The 20,362-nt window shown below is 45.3% G+C and overlaps 1 protein-coding gene across 1 annotated transcript in view; it reads left to right on the top strand.

Moving 5' to 3' along the window:
* Positions 1–20,362, top strand: part of LVRN (laeverin) — a 273,477-nt gene that overhangs the window by 45,520 nt on the left and 207,595 nt on the right. The window contains exons 2-3 of the mRNA XM_063964163.1: positions 2,109–2,251; positions 13,879–14,018. Coding sequence (XP_063820233.1) covers positions 2,109–2,251; positions 13,879–14,018 — 283 coding nt within the window. The remainder of the gene's footprint in view (positions 1–2,108; positions 2,252–13,878; positions 14,019–20,362) is intronic.

Raw genomic sequence — 20,362 nt, forward strand, 5'->3', positions numbered from 1 at the left:
TTCCTGGAATGGGTATGTTGGGAGGTATGGGTTGTGTATATTAAATTTAAACCAGTGGTTTATTTCAGATTTAAACTAATAGTTTAATAATGCCGTGTAATGAAATGTTCCCAGAGAACAAGCTTTCTCTGGGGGACATTTACTAAGCAGTGATAAGAGCGTAGAAATGAGCCAGTGGAGAAATTGCCCCATCAACCAATCAGCAGCTCTGTATAATTTTATAGTATGCAAATTATAGATGTTACTTCAGTGCTGATTGGTTGCCATGGGCAACTTCTCCACTGGCTCACTTCTCCGCTCTTATCACTGCTTAGTAAATGTCCCCCTATGTCAGTTAATTATATTAAGGCACAAAGCTAGTATAAATATTCTAAAGTGGGACTAATATGCACATTCAGTTACTTAACACATACAAATCTAAACCACCTTAGATAATAAATGGGTGTGGTATGTTAGATAGACTAGCCTTAGGTCGACAGTGTCTAGGTCGACCACTATTGGTTGACAGTAAGTAGGTCGACATGGGTTCTAGGTCGACAGGGACTCTAGATCGACATGAAGAAAGGTCGACATGAGTTTTTAAAGAAATTTTTGTGTTGTTTTCTTCATAGAGTGATCGGGAACCCCAATTAGTGCACCGTGTCCCTGCGCATGGCGAGCGAAGCAAGATGCCTCGGTCCGCTACCGCTGCGCTCGGCACAGGTTACCGTTCCCAATTGTAGTCCACGTGGATCGTAAAGTATGAAAAAGTTCAAAAAGGTGAAAAACTCATGTCGACCTTTTGTCATGTCGACCTAGTACATGTCGACCTAGAAACCATGTCGACCTATTTAGGGTCGACCAATAGTGGTCGATCTAGACATTGTTAACCTAAGTCTTGTCGACCTAGAGACCGGATCCCATAATAAATATGAACAAGTACCATGATACAGCATAATACACATACACAAGAAAAAGCTTTGTAGATAAAGTATATTAAATGTATCAATTACATGAATATTAATATAGGGAGGGAAAAGCTGCACCCATACATTTTTACACAGGTTAAAAGCTAGCTGAATTATATATAATAATATAGCTTTTCATCTCCTCCACTGTCCCAGTAATGAAATAGGGAAAAAAAAAAAAAAATAAAGAAAATAAAGAAAAAAATTATGCCTGTAGTGTAATAATCTAAAAAATAAATAAATCAGGTTACCTTGTATTAAAAATATCCTGCATTTCACTGCAACCATTGCCATTTGCAGCACCATGCTATGCTTATATGCATTACTCTTGCAGCTATATTCAGGAGGGGATGCGCCAGTGAATGTAGTGGGTTGCAGGGTGCACCACCAGCTGGTTGGAGATAATCCCCTTTCCAGCTGCTCTGTCTCCTTCCTCCCCACAGCCCTTGTCCACCCGCATTCAGGGTCATCCTCTGCCCTGCAACCAGCATCAGTGCCTACAGTGTGTGATTATTTACTGTGGGCTGGCCCCTCCTCTGGGACCAGTCCTTCGCCCTTCTCACTGTATATGATTATGTACCTCTTCTCTTCCCTCTCAGCGCCTTCATCTCCCTTTCTCTCTCAACCCTCACAGCACCCCCTCTAAATAGACAGATAGATAGACTGATAGACTATCTATCTATCTATCTATCTATCTATCTATCTATCTATCTATCTATCTATCTATCTATCGTATATATAACTCTGGGGTAGATGTATGAAGCAGTGATAAGAATGGAAAAGTCTGCCAGTGGAGAAGTGTGCCATGGCAGCCAATCAGCTGCTACGTATAATGTTATAGAATGCACTTGATAAACGGTTACTTTACAACTGATTGGTTGTCATGGCACATTTCTCCACTCTTGTCACTGCTTCATACATTTACCCCTCTGTTAGGTAGGTGGTGTGGCTGCTAAGTCCAGCTGCCCCTAAATGGGCGGCATTCAGCAATTTAGGGGCACCAAAATTAAATTATATCTTGCCCCCCACCTTAAAATGTTATGGAGCTCCTAGAGTTATACTGGAATCTGGCAGAGATCCTTACACTGACATGTCATGCAGATGATACATGAGATCTTGGCCTCACTGCTTCTGATACTGATTCACAATTTCCATTCACAGGGTCCTGGTTGGATCAGAGCTGGAGCCAGCATCTGCAAGAACAGTCTACCCATGTTTCGATGAACCTGCACTTAAAGCAACTTTTAATATCAGAATTGTCCACAACTCAAGTTATGTGGCTCTTTCCAATATGCCAGCAATAGGTAAAAAATATATGTTTAAGAAATGCTTTATTTTGCTGAGAACATAACAAAGTTCAATGCCACTGCATCAAGAGGTTTTGGTGTCTTTCTAATGGGCCCTACACACTTACAGATTTCACTGCACAATATGAACGTTCTCGTTCATTAATGAACGAGAACTCATTCATATTGTGCAGTGTGTAGGCACTAACGATTAACGATGCACGGCCCCGCGCTCGTTAATTGTTGGTGCCAGGTCGCTTATGCATGCAGGCCAATATGGACAATCTCTTGTCATGCACATATGCACTGCACATATGCACATATTAGCATGCACTGCTATGGAGCCGAGTGACCGGGGAAGTGAAGAAACTTCACTCCCCCCGTCACCTTACCCCCGCCGCCGGGTCGCCCGTCGGCCATTTCCGCCGTCGGGCAGCTTGTTGGCAGATCGCCGAGTGTGTAGGGCCCTTATGACTTTATGATGCTTTATTGGATCATGCCTTCTGCAACTCCCAAATGCATTGCTTTATTCTAATCACTTTCTGTGCTTCGCCATGTTTTTATACCATCAGGCAGAGTTGCTATTTTTGTTGCTCTGGGAATCAACACAGTGCAGCTCCCAATTTATTGTATCCAATACCGAAAGCAGACTCATTTTGATATCTGGCAAATAGAAATATAGGGCCTAATTCAAGGTTGATTGCAAAAGCAAAATCTTCCTCTAATGTGCAAAACCATGTGCACTGCAGGTGGGGCAGATGTAACATATGTAGAGAGAGTTAGATTTGGGCGGGGTGTGTTCAAACTGAAATCTAAATTGCAGTGTAAAAATAAAGCAGCCAGTATTTACCCTGCACAGCAACAATATAACCCAGCCAAATATAACTCTCTCTGCACGTTATATCTGCCATACCTGGTTTTGCCCATTGGAGGACGATTTTGCTTTTGCAATCAACCTTTCTCTGACGTCCTAGAGGATGCTGGGTACTCCGTAAGGACCATGGGGTATAGACGGGCTCCGCAGGAGACTGGGCACTCTTAAAAGAAAGATTAGGTACTATATCTGGTGTGCACTGGCTCCTCCCTCTATGCCCCTCCTCCAGACCTCAGTTAGTATCTGTGCCCGGCCAGAGCTGGATGCACCCTAGGGGCTCTCCTGAGCTTCCTAGAAAAGAAAGTATTTGTTAGGTTTTTTATTTTCAGTGAGATCTGCTGGCAACAGACTCACTGCTACGTGGGACTGAGGGGAGAGAAGCGAACCTACCTGCTTGCAGCTTGCTTGGGCTTCTAAGGCTACTGGACACCATTAGCTCCAGAGGGATCGAACACAGGCCCAGTCCTCGGTCGTCCGGTCCCGGAGCCGCGCCGCCATCCCCCTTGCAGAGCCAGAAGAACGAAGAGAAGTTGAAAATCGGCGGCTGAAGACTCCGGTCTTCATTAAGGTAGCGCACAGCACTGCAGCTGTGCGCCATTGCTCCCTTAGCACACTACACACTCCGGTCACTGATGGGTGCAGGGCGCTGGGGGGGGCGCCCTGAGCAGCAATTAGATTACCTTACTTGGCGAAAAGCACATAATACAGTCTGATAAACTGTATATGTGCATTAACCCCCGCCATTAAAGTACATAAAAGGACAGAAGCCCGCCGCTGAGGGGGCCGGGCCTTCTTCCTCAGCACACCGGCGCCATTTTCTCTTCACAGCTCAGCTGGAAGGAAGCTCCCCAGGCTCTCCCCTGCAGTATCCTGGTACACAAAGGGTAAAAAAGAGAGGGGGGGGGCACATAAATTTAGGCGCAAAACTGTGTATATAAGCTGCTATAGGGGAAAAATCACTCAGTATAGTGTACATCCCTGTATTATATAGCGCTGTGGTGTGTGCTGGCATACTCTCTCTCTGTCTCTCCAAAGGGCCTGGTGGGGGAACTGTCTTCAAATAGAGCATCCCCTGTGTGTGTGGTGTGTCGGTACGTGTGTGTCGACATGTCTGAGGTAAAAGGCTCCTCTAAGGAGGTGATATAGCGAATAAGTGTGTGGGAGGGTGTCTCCGTCAACAACGCCGACACCTGTTTGTATATGTGTAAGTGCTGAGGTAAAATTATTGCACAAAAGGTTAGGGAACAGAAAGGAAATCTACCCTGGTCTGTCCCTATGTCACAGAGTCCTTCAGAGTCTCTCTATGTTCACTATCCAAAATAACAACTACGATAATGCAAAGTTACAGCCAAGAGGGCTAAAAGATATTCAATATATGATTATTGGAATAAAAGATGATTTGCATATCACTGATGACTCATCTGTCCCTGACACGAGAGTACACATGTTAAGGGGAAGAATGCTGAGGTAAATTTCCCTCCTCTCATGAGGAAAAAGAGCGGGAATCTCCAGACAAGAGACGGCAGCTTCCCACAAGAGAATTCTCAGGCTGTATCCTTTCCCCACTAGGGCCAGGATGTGTTGAGAATCTTCCCCTTGGGTGTCCTGTTTGCACTAGCTATTCTCAGGGATCCTGCAGATAGCGTGCACATTCTAGTATACTACCCAGACCGGCGATTGTGTCGGCATGGATTTATAGCGCTGTGGCAGCGTGGACAGGTACCTTATCAGCAGAGATTGAGACCCTAGTATGCATATAAATATTTTAAGATGCTGTCTTAAGTGATAGATATATAATTATAAAGCATGCCCAAAGGGACATGAGTATACTGGGTCCTAGAGACAAAAGCTATGTCGATTTCTGCTTGACGTGTCCTGTAGAATATACATTGGACAGATGATGCCGACTTAAGAGGCATATGGAAGGCTGAGGATTGTGTGGAGAAAGGTTCTCGGGCCTGGTCTCCACAGTTATAGCTGGCAATTCTGATATTTTGCCTTATATTCCTGCACAGCCTAGGAAAGCACGACATTATTAAATGCAGCTTTTCGAATAAAGAAACAAGAAAGTCTGAGGTGCGTCCTTTCTTGTCAGAGCCGGGGGCAGAGGAAAGAAGCTGTACAACACAGCTAGTCCCCAGGAACAAAAGTCCTCCCCGGCCTCTACAAAAATCCACCGCATGTCGCTGGGGCTCCACAGGCGGAGCTAGGCCCGGTGGGGACACGCCTTCGTAAGTTCAGCCACAAGTGGGTTCACTCCCTGTTAGATCCCTGGGCAATAGAAATTGTATCGCAGGGATACAGGCTGGACTGTGAGAAGATGCCCCCTCACCGAGGACCCGGCGGGCTTCCCCCAAGAGAGGGAGCCAGTGTTAACTGCAATTCGTAAATTGTATCTTCAACAGGTGGTGGTCAAGGGTCCCCTCCTTCAACAAGAGGGTGTTATTATTCGACCATGTTATAATCCCGAAACCAGACGGTTCGGTTAGACCCATATTGAATTAAAATCCCTGAACATATACCTGAAAAGGTTCAGGTTCAAGATGGAATCGCTAAGAGCGGTCATTGCATACCTGAAATGAATCGGGACATAAGGGATGCATACCTTCGTGTCCCCATTTATCCACCTCATCAAGCGTACCTCAGAATTGCGGTACGGGATTGTCATTACCAATTTCACCAAGGTAATGGCGGATATGATGGTGCTCCTGCGGAAGCAAGGTGTCACTATTATCACATACTTGGATGATCTCCTCATAAAAGCGAGATCAAGAGAGCAGTTGCTGGACAGCGTATCACCTTCTCTGGAAGTGAAACGGCAACACGACTGGATTCTATATATTCCAAAGTCGCAGTTGGTTCCTACAGCTCATCTGCCTCGCCTAGTCATGATCCTAGACACAGACCAGAAGAGGGTTTATCTCCCGATAGAGAGAGCTCAGGAGCTCATGACACTGGTCAGGAATCCATTGAAAACCAAAACAGGTGTCAGTGCATCACTGCACTCGAGTCCTGGGAAGGATGATGGCATCATACGAGGCCATCCCCTTCGGCTAGTTCCATGCAAGGACAATGGAACTTACTGGACAAGTGGTCCGGATCACATCTTCAGATGCATCGGTTAATCACCCTATCCCGCAGGGCCAGGGTGTCTCTCCTGTGGTGGCTGCGGAGTGCTCACCTTCTCGAGGGCCGCAGATTCGGCATTCAGGACTGGGTCCTGGTGACCACGGATGCAAGCCTCCGAGGGTGGGGGGCAGTTACACAGGGTGAAAATTCCAAGGTTTGTGGTCAAGCCAACAGACTTGCCTTCACATCAATATCCTGGAACTAAGGGCCAAATACAACGCCCTAAGTCAAGCGGAGTTCCTGCTTCGCGACCAACCGGTTTTGATCCAGTCAGACCGCAGGGGCTCATGTAAACCGCCAGGGCGGCACAAGGAGCAGGGTGGCGTGGGTAGAAGCCACCAGAATTCTTCGCTGGGCGGAGAATCAAGTAAGCGCACTGTCAGCAGTGTTCATTCCGGGAGTGGACACGACTTCCACCCGGGAAAGTGGTGACTTCATCAGGAAGTCTTCACGCAGTTTTGCAAATTGATGGAAACTGCCTCAGGTGGACTACATGGCATCCCACCTCAATAAAAAGATAAAAAAGGTTTTACGCTGGGTCAAGGGACTCTCAGGCGATAGCTGTGGTTGCACTAGTAACACCGTGGGTGTTCCAGTCGGTCTATATATTCCCTCCTTTTCCTCTCAGACCCAAGGGCTGAGAATTGTAATAAACGGAGGAATATTCTTTGCTCTGGATTGGCCGAGAAGGACTCGGTACCCGGAACTGCAAGAAATGCTCTCAGAGGACCCATGGCCTCTGCCTCTCAGTCAGGACATGTTGCAACAGGGACCCTGTCTGATCCAAGACTTACCGCGGCTGCGTTGGACGGCATGGCGGTTGAACGCCGGATCCTAGCGGAAAAGGGCATTCCGGATGCAGTTATTCCTACGCTGATAAAGGCTAGGAAAGACGTGACAGCAAGACTTTTTCACTGTATATGGCGAAAATAGGTTGCTTGGTGTGTGGCCGGGAAGGCCCTACAGAGGAATTCCAGGGGGGTCGATTCCTGCACTCTCTCAAAAAGAACTGGCTTCACTGCCTGAAGTTCGGACGTTGTTACAGGGGTGCTGCATATTCAGCCCCTTTTGTGCCTCCAGTGGCACCTTGGGATCTTAACGTGTGTTGGATTCCTAAAATCCCACTGGTTTGAGCCACTTAAGACCGTGGAGCTAAAATATCTCACGTGGAAAGTGGTCATGCTTTTGGCCTTAGCTTGGACTAGGCGTGTGTCAGAATTGGCGGCTTTGTCATGTAAAAGCCCATATCTGATCTTCCATATGGAAAGGGCAGAATGGAGGACTCGTCCCCAATTTCTCCCTAAGGTGGTATCATCGTTTCATTTGAACCAACCTATTGTGGTGCCTGCGGCTACTAGGGACTTGGAGGATTCCAAGTTGCTGGACGTAGTCCGGGCCCTGAAACTTTTTTCCAGGACGGCTAGAGTCAGAAAAACTGACTCGCTATTTATCCTGCATGCACCCAACAAGCTGGGTGCTCCTGCTTCAAAGCAGACTATTGCTCGCTGGATCTGTAGCACCATTCAGCTTGCACATTCTGCAGCTGGACTGCCGCATCCTAAATCAGTAAAAGCCCATTCCACGAGGAAGGTGGGCTCTTCTTGGGCGGCTGCCCGAGGGGTCTCGGCTTTACAACTTTGCCGAGCTGCTACTTGGTCGGGTTCAAACACTTTTGCAAAATTCTACAAGTTTGATACCCTGGCTGAGGAGGACCTTGAGTTTGCTCATTCGGTGCTGCTTAGTCATCTGCACTTTCCCGCCCGTTTGGGAGCTTTGGTATAATCCCCATGGTCCTTACGGAGTACCCAGCAGCCACTAGGACGTCAGAGAAAATAAGAATTTACTCACCGGTAATTCTATTTCTCGTAGTCCGTAGTGGATGCTGGGAGCCCGTCCCAAGTGCGGACTCTCTGCAATACATGTATATAGTTATTGCTTAACTAAAGGGTTATTGTATGAGCCATCTGTTGAGAGAGGCTCAGTTATTGTTCATACTGTTAACTGGGTATAGTTATCACGAGTTGTACAGTGTGATTGGTGTGGCTGGTATGAGTCTTACCCTGGATTCCAAATCCTTTCCTAGTAATGTCAGCTCTTCCGGGCACAGTTTCCCTAACTGAGGTCTGGAGGAGGGGCATAGAGGGAGGAGCCAGTGCACACCAGATATAGTACCTAATCTTTCTTTTAAGAGTGCCCAGTCTCCTGCGGAGCCCGTCTATACCCCATGGTCCTTACGGAGTACCCAGCATCCACTATGGACTACGAGAAATAGAATTACCGGTGAGTAAATTCTTATTTTAACTGGGCCCATAGGGGGTAATTCTAAGTTGATCGCAGCAGGAAATTTTTTTAGCAGTTGGGCAAAACCATGTGCACTGCAGGGGGGGGGGGCAGATATAACATATACAGAGAGAGTTATATTTGGGTGGGTTATTTTGTTTCTATGCAGGGTAAATACTGGCTGCTTTATTTTTACACTGCAATTTAGATTGCAGATTGAACACACCACACCCAAATCTATCTCTCTCTGCACATGTTATATCTGCCTCCCCTGCAGTGCACATGGTTTTGCCCAATTGCTAACAAACTTGAAGCTGTGATCAAGGTAGATGCTAGAATCAAGTGGGCTAAGGGACCTTTTCCGTAAGGGGGAGGAGTTACGACGCAAGGGGGAGGAGCTAGGCCAGCGGGATAGTTCCTCTACTATCCACGCCACCAACTATTACCTTTAGTAATTAGGTGGTGAGCGAAGCGGAGCGGAGCGAGCCACCGTGCCCGAAGCGTGGCGAGCGAAGCGAGCCCGCGAGGGTACTTTTCGGGTACCCTGTTCGCCCGTAGCTCCTCCCCCTGTTGACGTAGCTCCTCCCCTCAAAACGTCACAAGGTCCCTTCAGCCCCTCCGATATAGAACCAACCCTGTGATCAACTCAGAATTACCCCCATAATGCACTATAATTAGTCTGTGGCTACTGGTCATATAACCACTTGTGCTAAAGCCATACTAATATGTCATATTTTTTAACACTAGTAAAAGTATGGAAACTGGCGGTGGAAAACATTGGTTCCAATTACCCCTTATCCACTTTCTCTGGCATCTGCGGTCTGAACCTCCATCTGTGCCCTGCTCTATTCACACACATTCACCGCTAGCTAAATTACTACACTCTGTATGGAAAAGTAACTTGATTTTATTTGTTTCATTTATTCTTAGGGTAATCTTAGTTTCCTGTGCTCTCTTCTTATGATTGTGTTACACTGAGAAGCAGATTTGTGTTGTATCCAAAGAGAAGGGAAATAAACAATTCTGCCTTATTATATAAATACATAGCTAAAAAGTACAGACGGAAGTCAGCAAAAACCACAGAACAAATGAAATCTGCACAAAACCAATGTACCCTAATCATTCTTCCCACAAGCAAAGTTGAAATGAATTACAGTGAAGTTTTTCCACCACATTTTCAATGTAACATTATGTTGCATTATATATATAAAAAAAAGATAGATGTTAAAAACAAGGGACTAGGCTCATCGATGCCAATCAATTACATCAGTAAGAATTATGCAATGCTGTCATCACTTTCTGCATAATTCAGACAAACAAAAGCAAAATAGAGACTCAAGTCAAGATGTTCTCTCAATTATACAGCAGAGATTTATAATGAGGTGCAGACTGTCACATTCGTTATACTTTCGCCACAAAAATTGGTTTGCTTAGTGGTTTCTGCAGATTTCGTAGTTCATACTTACCAACTTTATTGAAGTGATATTGGAACCTGGAAAGGGGGTGTGGCCTCATGGGAAATGCGTTTTCATCACGCTGGGAGCATGCCCCAGTTCTCCGGGAGCTGCTGTTCATGCTTCCTGTCCCTATCCTCAATTAATAGACTAAGCAGAGCAGTAGGTGGAAGAGCTAGTGATAAGAAATTTGGCATATTTGGTCCTTCTGAAACAGTTGTTTTAAGTTCTGAGCTAAAGTCACAATTTAGAGCAGTGTCGGACTGGGGCATGAAGGGCCCACCGGGGGGATACTGTTGTAGGGGCCCATGCTTAAGGGTGTGGCCAGGCTCCACTGGGGCGTGGCCAGACACCCCAGATATTTGGCTAACCATTACAGAGTACATGTTCTGTTCCCCTTGGTAAATTTATAATAAACCATATTCTTGTGAAGTATAATGTAACATAAGTATAATGCATAATTCAAGTGCACTAGGATAGAATCTGAAACCTGATCCCTAGAGAAGGAGGAGGGCCCACAGGCAGTGGGGCCCACCAGTGGTTTCCCCTGTTCCCCTGTGGGCCAGTCCAACCCTGATATAAAGTAAGATATATATATATACAGTACTGTGTAATAGTTTTAGGCAGGTGTGGAAAAAATGTTGCGAAGTAAGATTGCTTTTAAAAACAGAAGTGTTGATAGTTTTCTTTAATAAATTAACTAAATGCAACGCGAATGAACAGAAAGAAATCTAAATCAAATCAGTATTTGGTGTGACCACCCTTTGCCTACATCCACAGAAGATCTGTGGTAACAGTAATTTTCCAAGATTTTTGAAACGAAACAACCTCCTTGCCAAGTTTCTTTAAAAACTGTGTGCAAGCGCACCTAGAAGAATTGATACTGTGATGCTGCTTTGAAGGCACATGGTAGTCACAGCAAGTACTAGTTTGATTTAGATTTCTCTTCTGTTTATTCACTTTCCATTTTGTTAATTTATAAAAGCAAACTATTAACACTTCTATTTTTGAAAACATTCTTACTTTGCACATACTTACCTACTTTGCTGCCCTCTCCTCCGGGAGGAGGCAACGTTGTAGGTGCATGGGGTCGTGGCCGGCAGCAGGATGGGCTGTTCGGGGGGGGCGTGGCCGACAGGGAAGAGGACAGTCCGGGGGCGTGGCATCAGGGTCGCGTCATCGTGGCTCCGCCCCCGCTGTGCAGTGCCGAGAAAAGAGGCGCTGTATAGTGGGGGGCGGAGCTACGATGATGCGATTCAGCGCGAATTGTGTCATCGGACCCCCTCGGACCCTCTACTTGTTCTCTGATGCGGACGCCCGAGAAGGGTCGTGGAGGAGCTGCGGGGAAAGCGGGAGGCTTGCCCACCTTTCTGGGGGGCCGTGAGGGCCACTTGATTTTTGGGAGCCTCCTAGCCATTCCGGGAGGGTAGACAAGTATGACTTTGCAGCATTTTTTTTCCACACCTAAAACTTTTGCATAGTACATATAAATATATATAGATAGATAGATAGATAGATAGATAGATAGATAGATAGATAGATAGATAGATAGATATAGATATATATAAAAGAGGGTACTTTGCCACATTCTGATGCTCAGAACTGGACTCACTTCCTAGGGCAAGGGGCAGGTAGGGTTATGAATCCTGCTTCTTGCTACAGCAAAGGTAATATACACAGCTGCACTATGTGGGTGTAATTAGTTAATTGCGTAAATGTATAAAGGTTTGTGGGAACCAGTGGGCGGGGCTTCTGATGCCAGTTAATGGCCGGATAATAGAGAGGGACAGTTTTGGCTTAGCTAGTGGCCAGGTAAGCCGAATTTGCTGAACATGTATAAAAAATGGTTTGTATTTTAAAACAATTAAGGAGTGATTAAAATAATAGAATTTATTAAACACATAAAATACAATTATTGCGTAAAATTAATACACACTATTCAAGTAGGGATCCGGTCTGAAGATCGACAGTGTCTAGGTCGACAATGTTTAGGTCGACCACTATAGGTCGACAGTCACTAGGTCGACATGGATGGAAGGTCAACAGGGTTTCTAGGTCGACATGTGCTAGGTCGACCTAGCAACCCTGTTGACCTTCCATCCATGTCGACCTAGTGACTGTCGACCTATAGTGGTCGACCTAAACATTGTCGACCTAGATACTGTCGATAAAACGAACCACACCCATTACGGGATCCGGTCTGAAGATCGACAGTGTCTAGGTCGACAATGTTTAGGTCGACCACTATAGGTCGACAGTCACTAGGTCGACATGGATGGAAGGTCGACAGTGTTTCTAGGTCGACGTGTGCTAGGTCGACAGGTCTAAAGGTCGACGTGAGTTTTTTTTTTTTAAAAATTTCATACTTAACGATCCACGTGGACTACGATTGGAACGGTAAAGTGTGCTGAGCGAAGCGGTAGCGGAGCGAAGGCACCATGCCCGAAGCATGGCGAGCGAAGCGAGCCATGCGAGGGGACGCGGTGCACTAATTTGGGATCCCGGTCACTTTACGAAGAAAACGACACAAAAAAAAAATCCTCATGTCGACCTTTAGACCTGTCGACCTAGCACATGTCGACCTAGAAACCCTGTCGACATTCCATCCATGTCGACCTAGTGACTGTCGACCTATAGTGGTCGACCTAAACATTGTCGACCTAGATACTGTCGATAAAACGAACCACGATCCGGTCTGAAGATCGACAGTGTCTAGGTCGACAATGTTTAGGTCGACCACTATAGGTCGACAGTCACTATGTCGACATGGATGGAAGGTCGACAGGGTTTCTAGGTCGACACGTGCTAGGTCGACAGGTCTAAAGGTCGACATGAGTTTTTCACATTTTTTTATTTATTTTATTTTTTTCATACTTAACGATCCACGTGGACTACGATTGGAACGGTAAAGTGTGCCGAGCGAAGCGGTAGCGGAGCGAAGGCACCATGCCCGAAGCATGGCGAGCGAACGCGGTGCACTAATTTGGGATCCCGTCACTTTACGAAGAAAACGACACAAAAAATATATCTCATGTCGACCTTTAGACCTGTCGACCTAGCACATGTCGACCTAGAAACCCTGTCGACCTTCCATCCATGTCGACCTAGTGACTGTCGACCTATAGTGGTCGACCTAAACATTGTCGACCTAGATACTGTCGATAAAACGAACCACACCCGTACACGGCACATCCTACAGATTAGTCTAAGGGTGTAGCCCAGTGGTTCCCAAACTTTTTGGAATCATGGCAACCTAGAGTATTAGAATTTTATTCACGGCACCCCTAAGCCAAAAATTTCTTAGCGAGAATTTTTGAAATAAATATTAAATCAAAAATTGTGTTTATATGTCATCTTTAGGTTCCATTATGTGGTGAGGAACAAGATTTGCTTCTGTTTGTCCACATATTTTATGATCGGCAGCCACCAGCACTGGTTTTTGCCTATTGCATTGACCAGAAATAATTTTGGTTGGTCCTGGACCACCAATCCAAGGCACCCCTGCAAGTGTCCCGAGGCACCCCAGGGTGCCACGGCACACAGTTTGGGAACCACTGGTGTAGCCACCTACTAGACGCTGGTAACTTAGATGGCAATTGTCTTTGTACAATAAGGGAATATGATCAGTATTATAGAGATAGTAAAAAGCTGCTCCCTATGTATAAATAAAGTAAACTGGTGTCTCATAAATCCTTACTTTTCAAGGCATGACACATGTAAAGCCTGTCTGCCACAGAGCTACAGAAGATCAGTATTCAAAGAGCTAAAAATCTGTGTACATCTGTATCTGTGTAGATTCACTACATGAGTTAATGTTCAAAGGTCGGTCTACATGAGAATCTGCATTCAGTGCCTGTATTAAATCTGTATAAATGTTTCTGTACTAAAATGAATTCATTTTTCTCTAGCTGTGTCCGAAAGGGAAGACATAAATGGAACTAAATGGACTGTTACCACATTTAATACCACTCTGAAAATGTCGACCTATATCACTGCCTTTGTAGTATGTGACTTTGATTACGTCAGAACGACTTGGAGGGGCACTGAGGTAAAACAAATCACATAATCATGTGATCAAGTTTATTTGCAGCATTGACTGGCTCTTACAAAGCACTAACACAGTCAGGTAATAAGATTGTGATGCTGTAACATTTCATATCAGTACCGTCACACGGATTGACGTCTCTCCATGATGAGAACATGTAGTAGAATAGGTACAAGCGTTGATGTAAGCATTTCAAGTCTTTACCATTGTATTGTTTCTTACCAGACCATATGTGTCTTAATCTTTCCCAGACATTGCAAGGGGTGTGGATCATAGAGTCGACAGTCAGTAGGTCGACCACTATTGGTCGACACCTGAAATATGTTGACACAGTCATTAGATCGACATGGAGTAGGTCGACATGGGACAAGGTCGACATGAATTTTTTTTAAAAAAAATCTCTTACGTCCTAAAGGATACTGGGAATCCATTTAGTACCATGGGGTATAGACGCCTTGGGCACTTTAAGAATTTAAAAGTGTGCGCTGGCTCCTCCCTCTATGCCCCTCCTACCAGACTCAGTTTAGAAAATATGCCCGGAGGAGCCGGTCACATCATTGGAAGCTCCTGAAGAGTTTTCTGCATTTATTTTGTATGTTTGTTATTTTTTAAGGCAGGACTGGAGGGCATCAGCCTGTCTGCTTCGTGGGACTTAGGGAAGGGGGGGGGGACGGCCCAACCTCTTGAAGGGTTAATGGCTCCGTTTCCCGCTGACTGGACACTAGCTCCTGAGGGAACTATTCGCAAGCTTCACCACAGCTAGCGTACATTCCCAAAGCATGCCACCACCCCTAACAGAGCCAGAAGATAGAAGAGTGGTGAGTACTAAGCCGGCGTCCCGGTTAGCGGGTCCCCAGCCATTATGGTGGCATGAGGGTACAGAGACGCACGGCTTCAGACTCAGTACACAGTGCGGATGCACCGCTTCTGAGGGAACGAACTGAGTCTCAGTACACTACGGGTGTACACAGTACCCAGACTGGTATTACAGACTTAAAAGGCAACTGACTCCATTTTAAGCATAAAAATTACCTCAGCCAGTACAAAAAAGCAGGAAGACCGTGCGCCATTGAAGGGGTGGGGCTTCACTATGAGCGGAACCAGGAGCTCCCCAGCGCCATTTTCCCTCAGCAATGAACACAGACACTGACTGACAGAGACACGCAGCTCCTCCGTAGAGACTCCAGATTACTACTACTTTGGAATCAGGCCATTCAAGTTCAGTCGGACAATGTAACGGCGGTAACGTACATAAACCGACAGGGCGGAACGAAAAGCAGAGCAGCAGTGTCATTGGTGTCAAGAATTCTCCTCTGGGTGGAAAAACACGCCATGGCGTTGACGGAGGTCTTCATTCCGGGAGTAGACAACTGGGAAGCAGACTTCCTCAGCAGACACGAGCTGCACCCGGAGGAGTGGGGCCTCCACCTGGAGGTGTTCCGGTGGTTGACATGTCGGTGGAGATATCCACAGATCGACATGATGGCCTCTCGACTCAACAAGAAGCTCAAGCGGTATTGTTCCAGGTCAAGAAACCCACAAGATCCCAAGAATGCTAAAAAGAATAAGAAGAGAAAAAGGTTCAAGTAATCCTCATTGCTCCGGACTGGCCTCGAAGGGCCTGGTATGCAGATCTTCTCGAGATGCTGATAGAAGATCCGTGGCCTCTACCTCTTCGCGAGGATATCCTGCAACAGGGCCCGTTCGTCTATCAAGACTTACCGCGGCTACGTTTAACGGCATGGAAGTTGAACGGCTGATTCTAGCCAGGAGAGGGATTCCTGACAAGGTTATCCCGACTATGATCCAAGCCAGGAAGGGGGTAACGTCTAAACATTACCACCGTATATGGAATAAGTATGTCTCTTGGTGTGAGAGCAGACACTATTCCGCGGTGGAATTTCATCTGGGACGTTTCCTGCTTTTTATGCAGTCGGGAGTGGATGTGGGCCTAGGCCTAGGCTCTATTACAGTCCAGATTTCGGCTTTGTCTATTTTCTTTTTGAAACAATTGGCTTCTCTTCCTGAGGTCCAGACGTTCTTGATAGGTGTTCTACACATCCAGCCTCCCTTTGTGCCTCCCACGGCACCTTGGGATCTCAATTTGGTGCCTGCAGTTCCTCCAATCGGACTGGTTTGAACCATTAAAGGAGGTTAACGTAAAGTACCTTACGTTGTAGACCGTCACACGGTTGGCCTTGGCCTCAGCAAGACATGTGTCGGGGCTAGGGGCCTTGTCTCACAAGAGTCCCAACTTAATTTTCCATGAGGACAGAGCTGAACTCAGAACTCGTCAGCAATTTCTTCCTAAGGTGTTGTCTGCTTTTTACGTCAACCAACCTATTGTGGTTCCAGCTGTGACGGACACCTCTGCTACTTCAAAGTCTTTGGATGTTGTGAGGGCTTTGATGGTGTATGTAAAGAGAACAGCTTGTCACAGAAAATCTGACTCACTGTTCGTTCTCATTGATCCCAATAAAATTGGATGTCCTGCTTCAAAGCAGTCTATTGCACGCTGGATCAGTCTCACTATCCAGCATGCTTATTCCACGGGAGGATTGCCGGTTTCAAATTCTGTACAGTCCTACTCTACTAGGTTGGTGGGTTCTTCTTGGGTGGCTGCCCAGAGTGTCTCGGCTTTACAGCTCTGCCGAGCAGCTACTTGGTCAGGTTCAAACACGTTTGCAAGGTTTTACAAGTTCGATACTTTGGCTTTGAGGACCTTCAGTTTGGTCAATCAGTTCTGCAGGAACCTCAGCACTCTCCCACCCGGTCTGGGAGCTTTGGTACTTCCCCATGGTACTAAATGGATTCCTCTAGGTCGTAAGAGAAAATAGGATTTTAATTACCTATCGGTAAATCCTTTTTCTCGTAGTCCATAGAGGATACTGGGCGCCCGCCCGGTGCTTAGTTTTTTCCTGCACTGTTACTTGATTAAGTATTATGGTTGGTTCAGCTGTTGCTGGTCATGTTTCAAGTTTGGTTAGCATGGCTTTTCTATTGTTCTGTGTGCTGGTTCGTAATCTCACCACTTTCCTTATCTATCCTTCTCTCAAAGTATGTCCGTCTCCTCAGGCACAGTTTCCTAGACTGAGTCTGGTAGGAGGGGCATAGAGAGAGGAGCCAGCGCACACTATCAAATTCTTAAAGTGCCCAAGGCTCCTACTGGACCCGTCTATACCCCATAGTACTAAATGGATTCCCAGTATCCTCTACGGACTACGAGAAAAAGATTTACCGGTAAGTAATTAAAATCCTATTTTTGGTGCTGTTTTCTTCGTAAAGTGACCGGGAACCCCAATTAGTGCACAGTATCCCCTTGCATGGCTCGCTTAAAAAAACACACCTCATGTCGACCTTTTTATGTGTCGACCATTGCCATGTCAACCTAACGCATGTCAACCAATAGTGGTAGACCTAATGAGTGTCGACCTACGTGCTGTCGACCTAAAGAGCGGAACCCATTGCAAGAACATCTCTTCCCCTTAATCCTCATCCTTGTATTTCCTCCACCTTTCATTGGAAATAAGAGACAGTTGTTGTTCAGGTAACCAATGTATTAATAAATATAGAACACGATAAAGCACGCACTTTAAGTAGAAGACTCTGATAGGAATGGAAGATATTTAGATAACACAAAACAGTCTTTGATAATTAAGGAAACACCGCAAAGTGTGTGCAGGGTGCAGGAGTAAATCCTGCTATAAAGGCTAATTACTGTATGCAGATTTTACATAATATAGAATTTTACGCTGTTCACGTATTTTACACACACAATTTACCAGTGATAGGCAAACTGATACACTTCAGGGACTGAATGGGCGGACTTCTATTATTCAAAAGGGCTGCACATTATCCTTAACTAATTAGTAATTAGTTAAAACAATTACAATGAAAGAAGCACCTGTGTGTAATAACATATCAACAAATAAACAAGTGTTAAGGGCCCTACACATTGGCCGATCCGCCACCGAGCTGCCCGACGGCGGATACGGCCGACGGGCGACCCAGCGGCGGGGGGGCAGTGACGGGGGGAGTAAAGTTTCTTCACTCCTCCCATCACCCGGCTCCGTAGCAGTGCAGGCAAATATGGACAAGATCGTCCATATTGGCCTGCATGCACAGCCGAATGCGGGGCCGCGCATCGTTCATCGCTGGTGCCTCCACACTCAAAGATATGAACGGTATCTCGTTCATTAATGAACGAGATCTTTCATATCTATGAGTGATGTCGGCCAGTGTGTAGGGCCTATTACAGCTGCAACAAACAATCTAACACTAAAGCAGGAAGGAGCCACAGATGAAGTCCCAGTGGGTCGTATTTGGCCCTTGAGCAACTTGTCAGAGAAGAAAGCTCTAGATCATACTGTACGTAGGTAGAATGGATACTAGTGAATGGTTAATAGAATTTTAGGAGTGCCAAGGAAAACTTGAGTGAAAGGTTAATTGGTCAAGTTTGCTTTATGATACCTGTAGTGCAACAAAAAGTGTTAGTAATATTTACAGTAGTATATAATTAAGTTTTGGGTTGAGTATGCGTTACCGCCGCTGGGGTTCCCGGCGGACTGCATTCCGACCGCGGGATCCTGGTGGCGGAATGCCGGCGGGGGGGGTGCGTACCACAAGCCCCTTGCGGGCATGCTGCGCTCACTATGCTACGGGCTCGCCAGAGGTTCTATTCAAACTCTATGTGTGTCATGGACACCCACGAGTGGGAATAGCCCCTGCTAGTCGGCATGCCAACTGCCGGGATTTAGAGGGGGGCGGGATGTAGCCGTCGGTATTGTGACCAGCCGGTTACATAACTACATCCCCTAAACCACACTTGCCTACTTTTGAAAAAGCATTTCAGGGAGATGTGAAAGTAACACCTATCAGTGTGGACGTGCACTGCTACATCTGAGAGGTGTGTCAGGAAAATGACTTACATCCAAATGTAAATGAGCCCCAAAGTTAGTAAGATCTATTTGTTGAAGGAAAGACACTGATATTTTGCAGGATTTGATTGTGTATTGTGTTTTACAAGAGGTTCCATATACTGTAAGTGGCCACAAGAAACCTTATTTAAAACGCATGTAGCCATAGGGATCATTGTGTCTTATAACCAATGCAGGGAGAGGGCATTGATGATCCAATTTGAATGTATGTATCTCTGATATTTTTTTCCCCCCAAGAATGTATAATGGGGTTAAGGTGCAATCAGGGAGATTGCTGGTCTATTCAGGGAGTGAGGGAGATTGCTGCTATTTCAGGGAGTCTCCTGCTGTATGAGGGAGGGTAGGCAATTATGCCCTAAACACATGACATAGATACGCTTAGATAAGCTCTAACTTCAGTGTTGGTTTCTGAGGATCATTTACAGTAAAATGATCACTGATTCCTTTCTCTGAAAACATTTACGTGTACCGTACACAGGCATGCACCCATCACTTTGCTGTCTATTGTCTAAGCTTATATGAAGTTCTGCGTTCAATTATGTCAATGATTTCCTGTTTCTCTTCATCTGGAAATCACTGTCTGCCCTCCACTAGACATGTCCGCTTAATGAAAATACTGTGGTTTTGTACAATTTGTGCTGAAAAGTTGACATTGGTTGTAAGATGAAGCCATAAAAATCACTTACTCTGGAGGGCATAGGGATGAGACAGAGAAGCAACACAAATATTCATATCTGTATTACAAAGAGCAGAATGTTGAGTGCAGTAACCAGAATATTGCTAAACCACTGCTTTAAATACCACAGTAATAATAACTCATAATAGGGCAGCCATACCAAAAGCAGATGTTGATGTTGCAAATAAGCGCAGACTAGCATTTTTGAACTCTGAATGTGCTTTTATATAGAACAAGTTTAACTTTTTATATTGCATATATTTCCTTTTAAATTTAATAAGCTAAATAAAAAATAATTTCAAGCTATTTTGTTCTCTATTAAGGTGTAAATAGTTATTGTTTCCGATTAGCTATATTACGTTGTGTGAAATTTGTAAGTAAGCACCCTGTGTTCTCTATATTGTAATTGCTTAGAACTTTGTAATTGTACTAAGATGGTTTCAATAATGAAATCACTATTTCATACTAGAAAACCCACATGCGGATCTTGATGCTTAATGTACTCATGCTCCGAGGTGAAAATGTTTTAGAAAATACTTATTTAAAAAGAAATGAAGTTTTCAGCAACTATTGAAATCTTTGATTCTATTAGACTAATTTGGAAAGAGCAGACCCCTGACTGAGTGATTAGTTGATTGACTTAGTAATGTAGACAAACACAAACATCAGAACAGAAGATAATGTAAAGAGAAAACTAAAAATTAAAAGTCCCAAGACACAGATGCTGTGCAAAG

The sequence above is a fragment of the Pseudophryne corroboree genome, chromosome 1 (genome assembly GCF_028390025.1).
Source record: "Pseudophryne corroboree isolate aPseCor3 chromosome 1, aPseCor3.hap2, whole genome shotgun sequence".
In the NCBI taxonomy this organism is placed as follows: Eukaryota; Metazoa; Chordata; class Amphibia; order Anura; family Myobatrachidae; genus Pseudophryne; species Pseudophryne corroboree.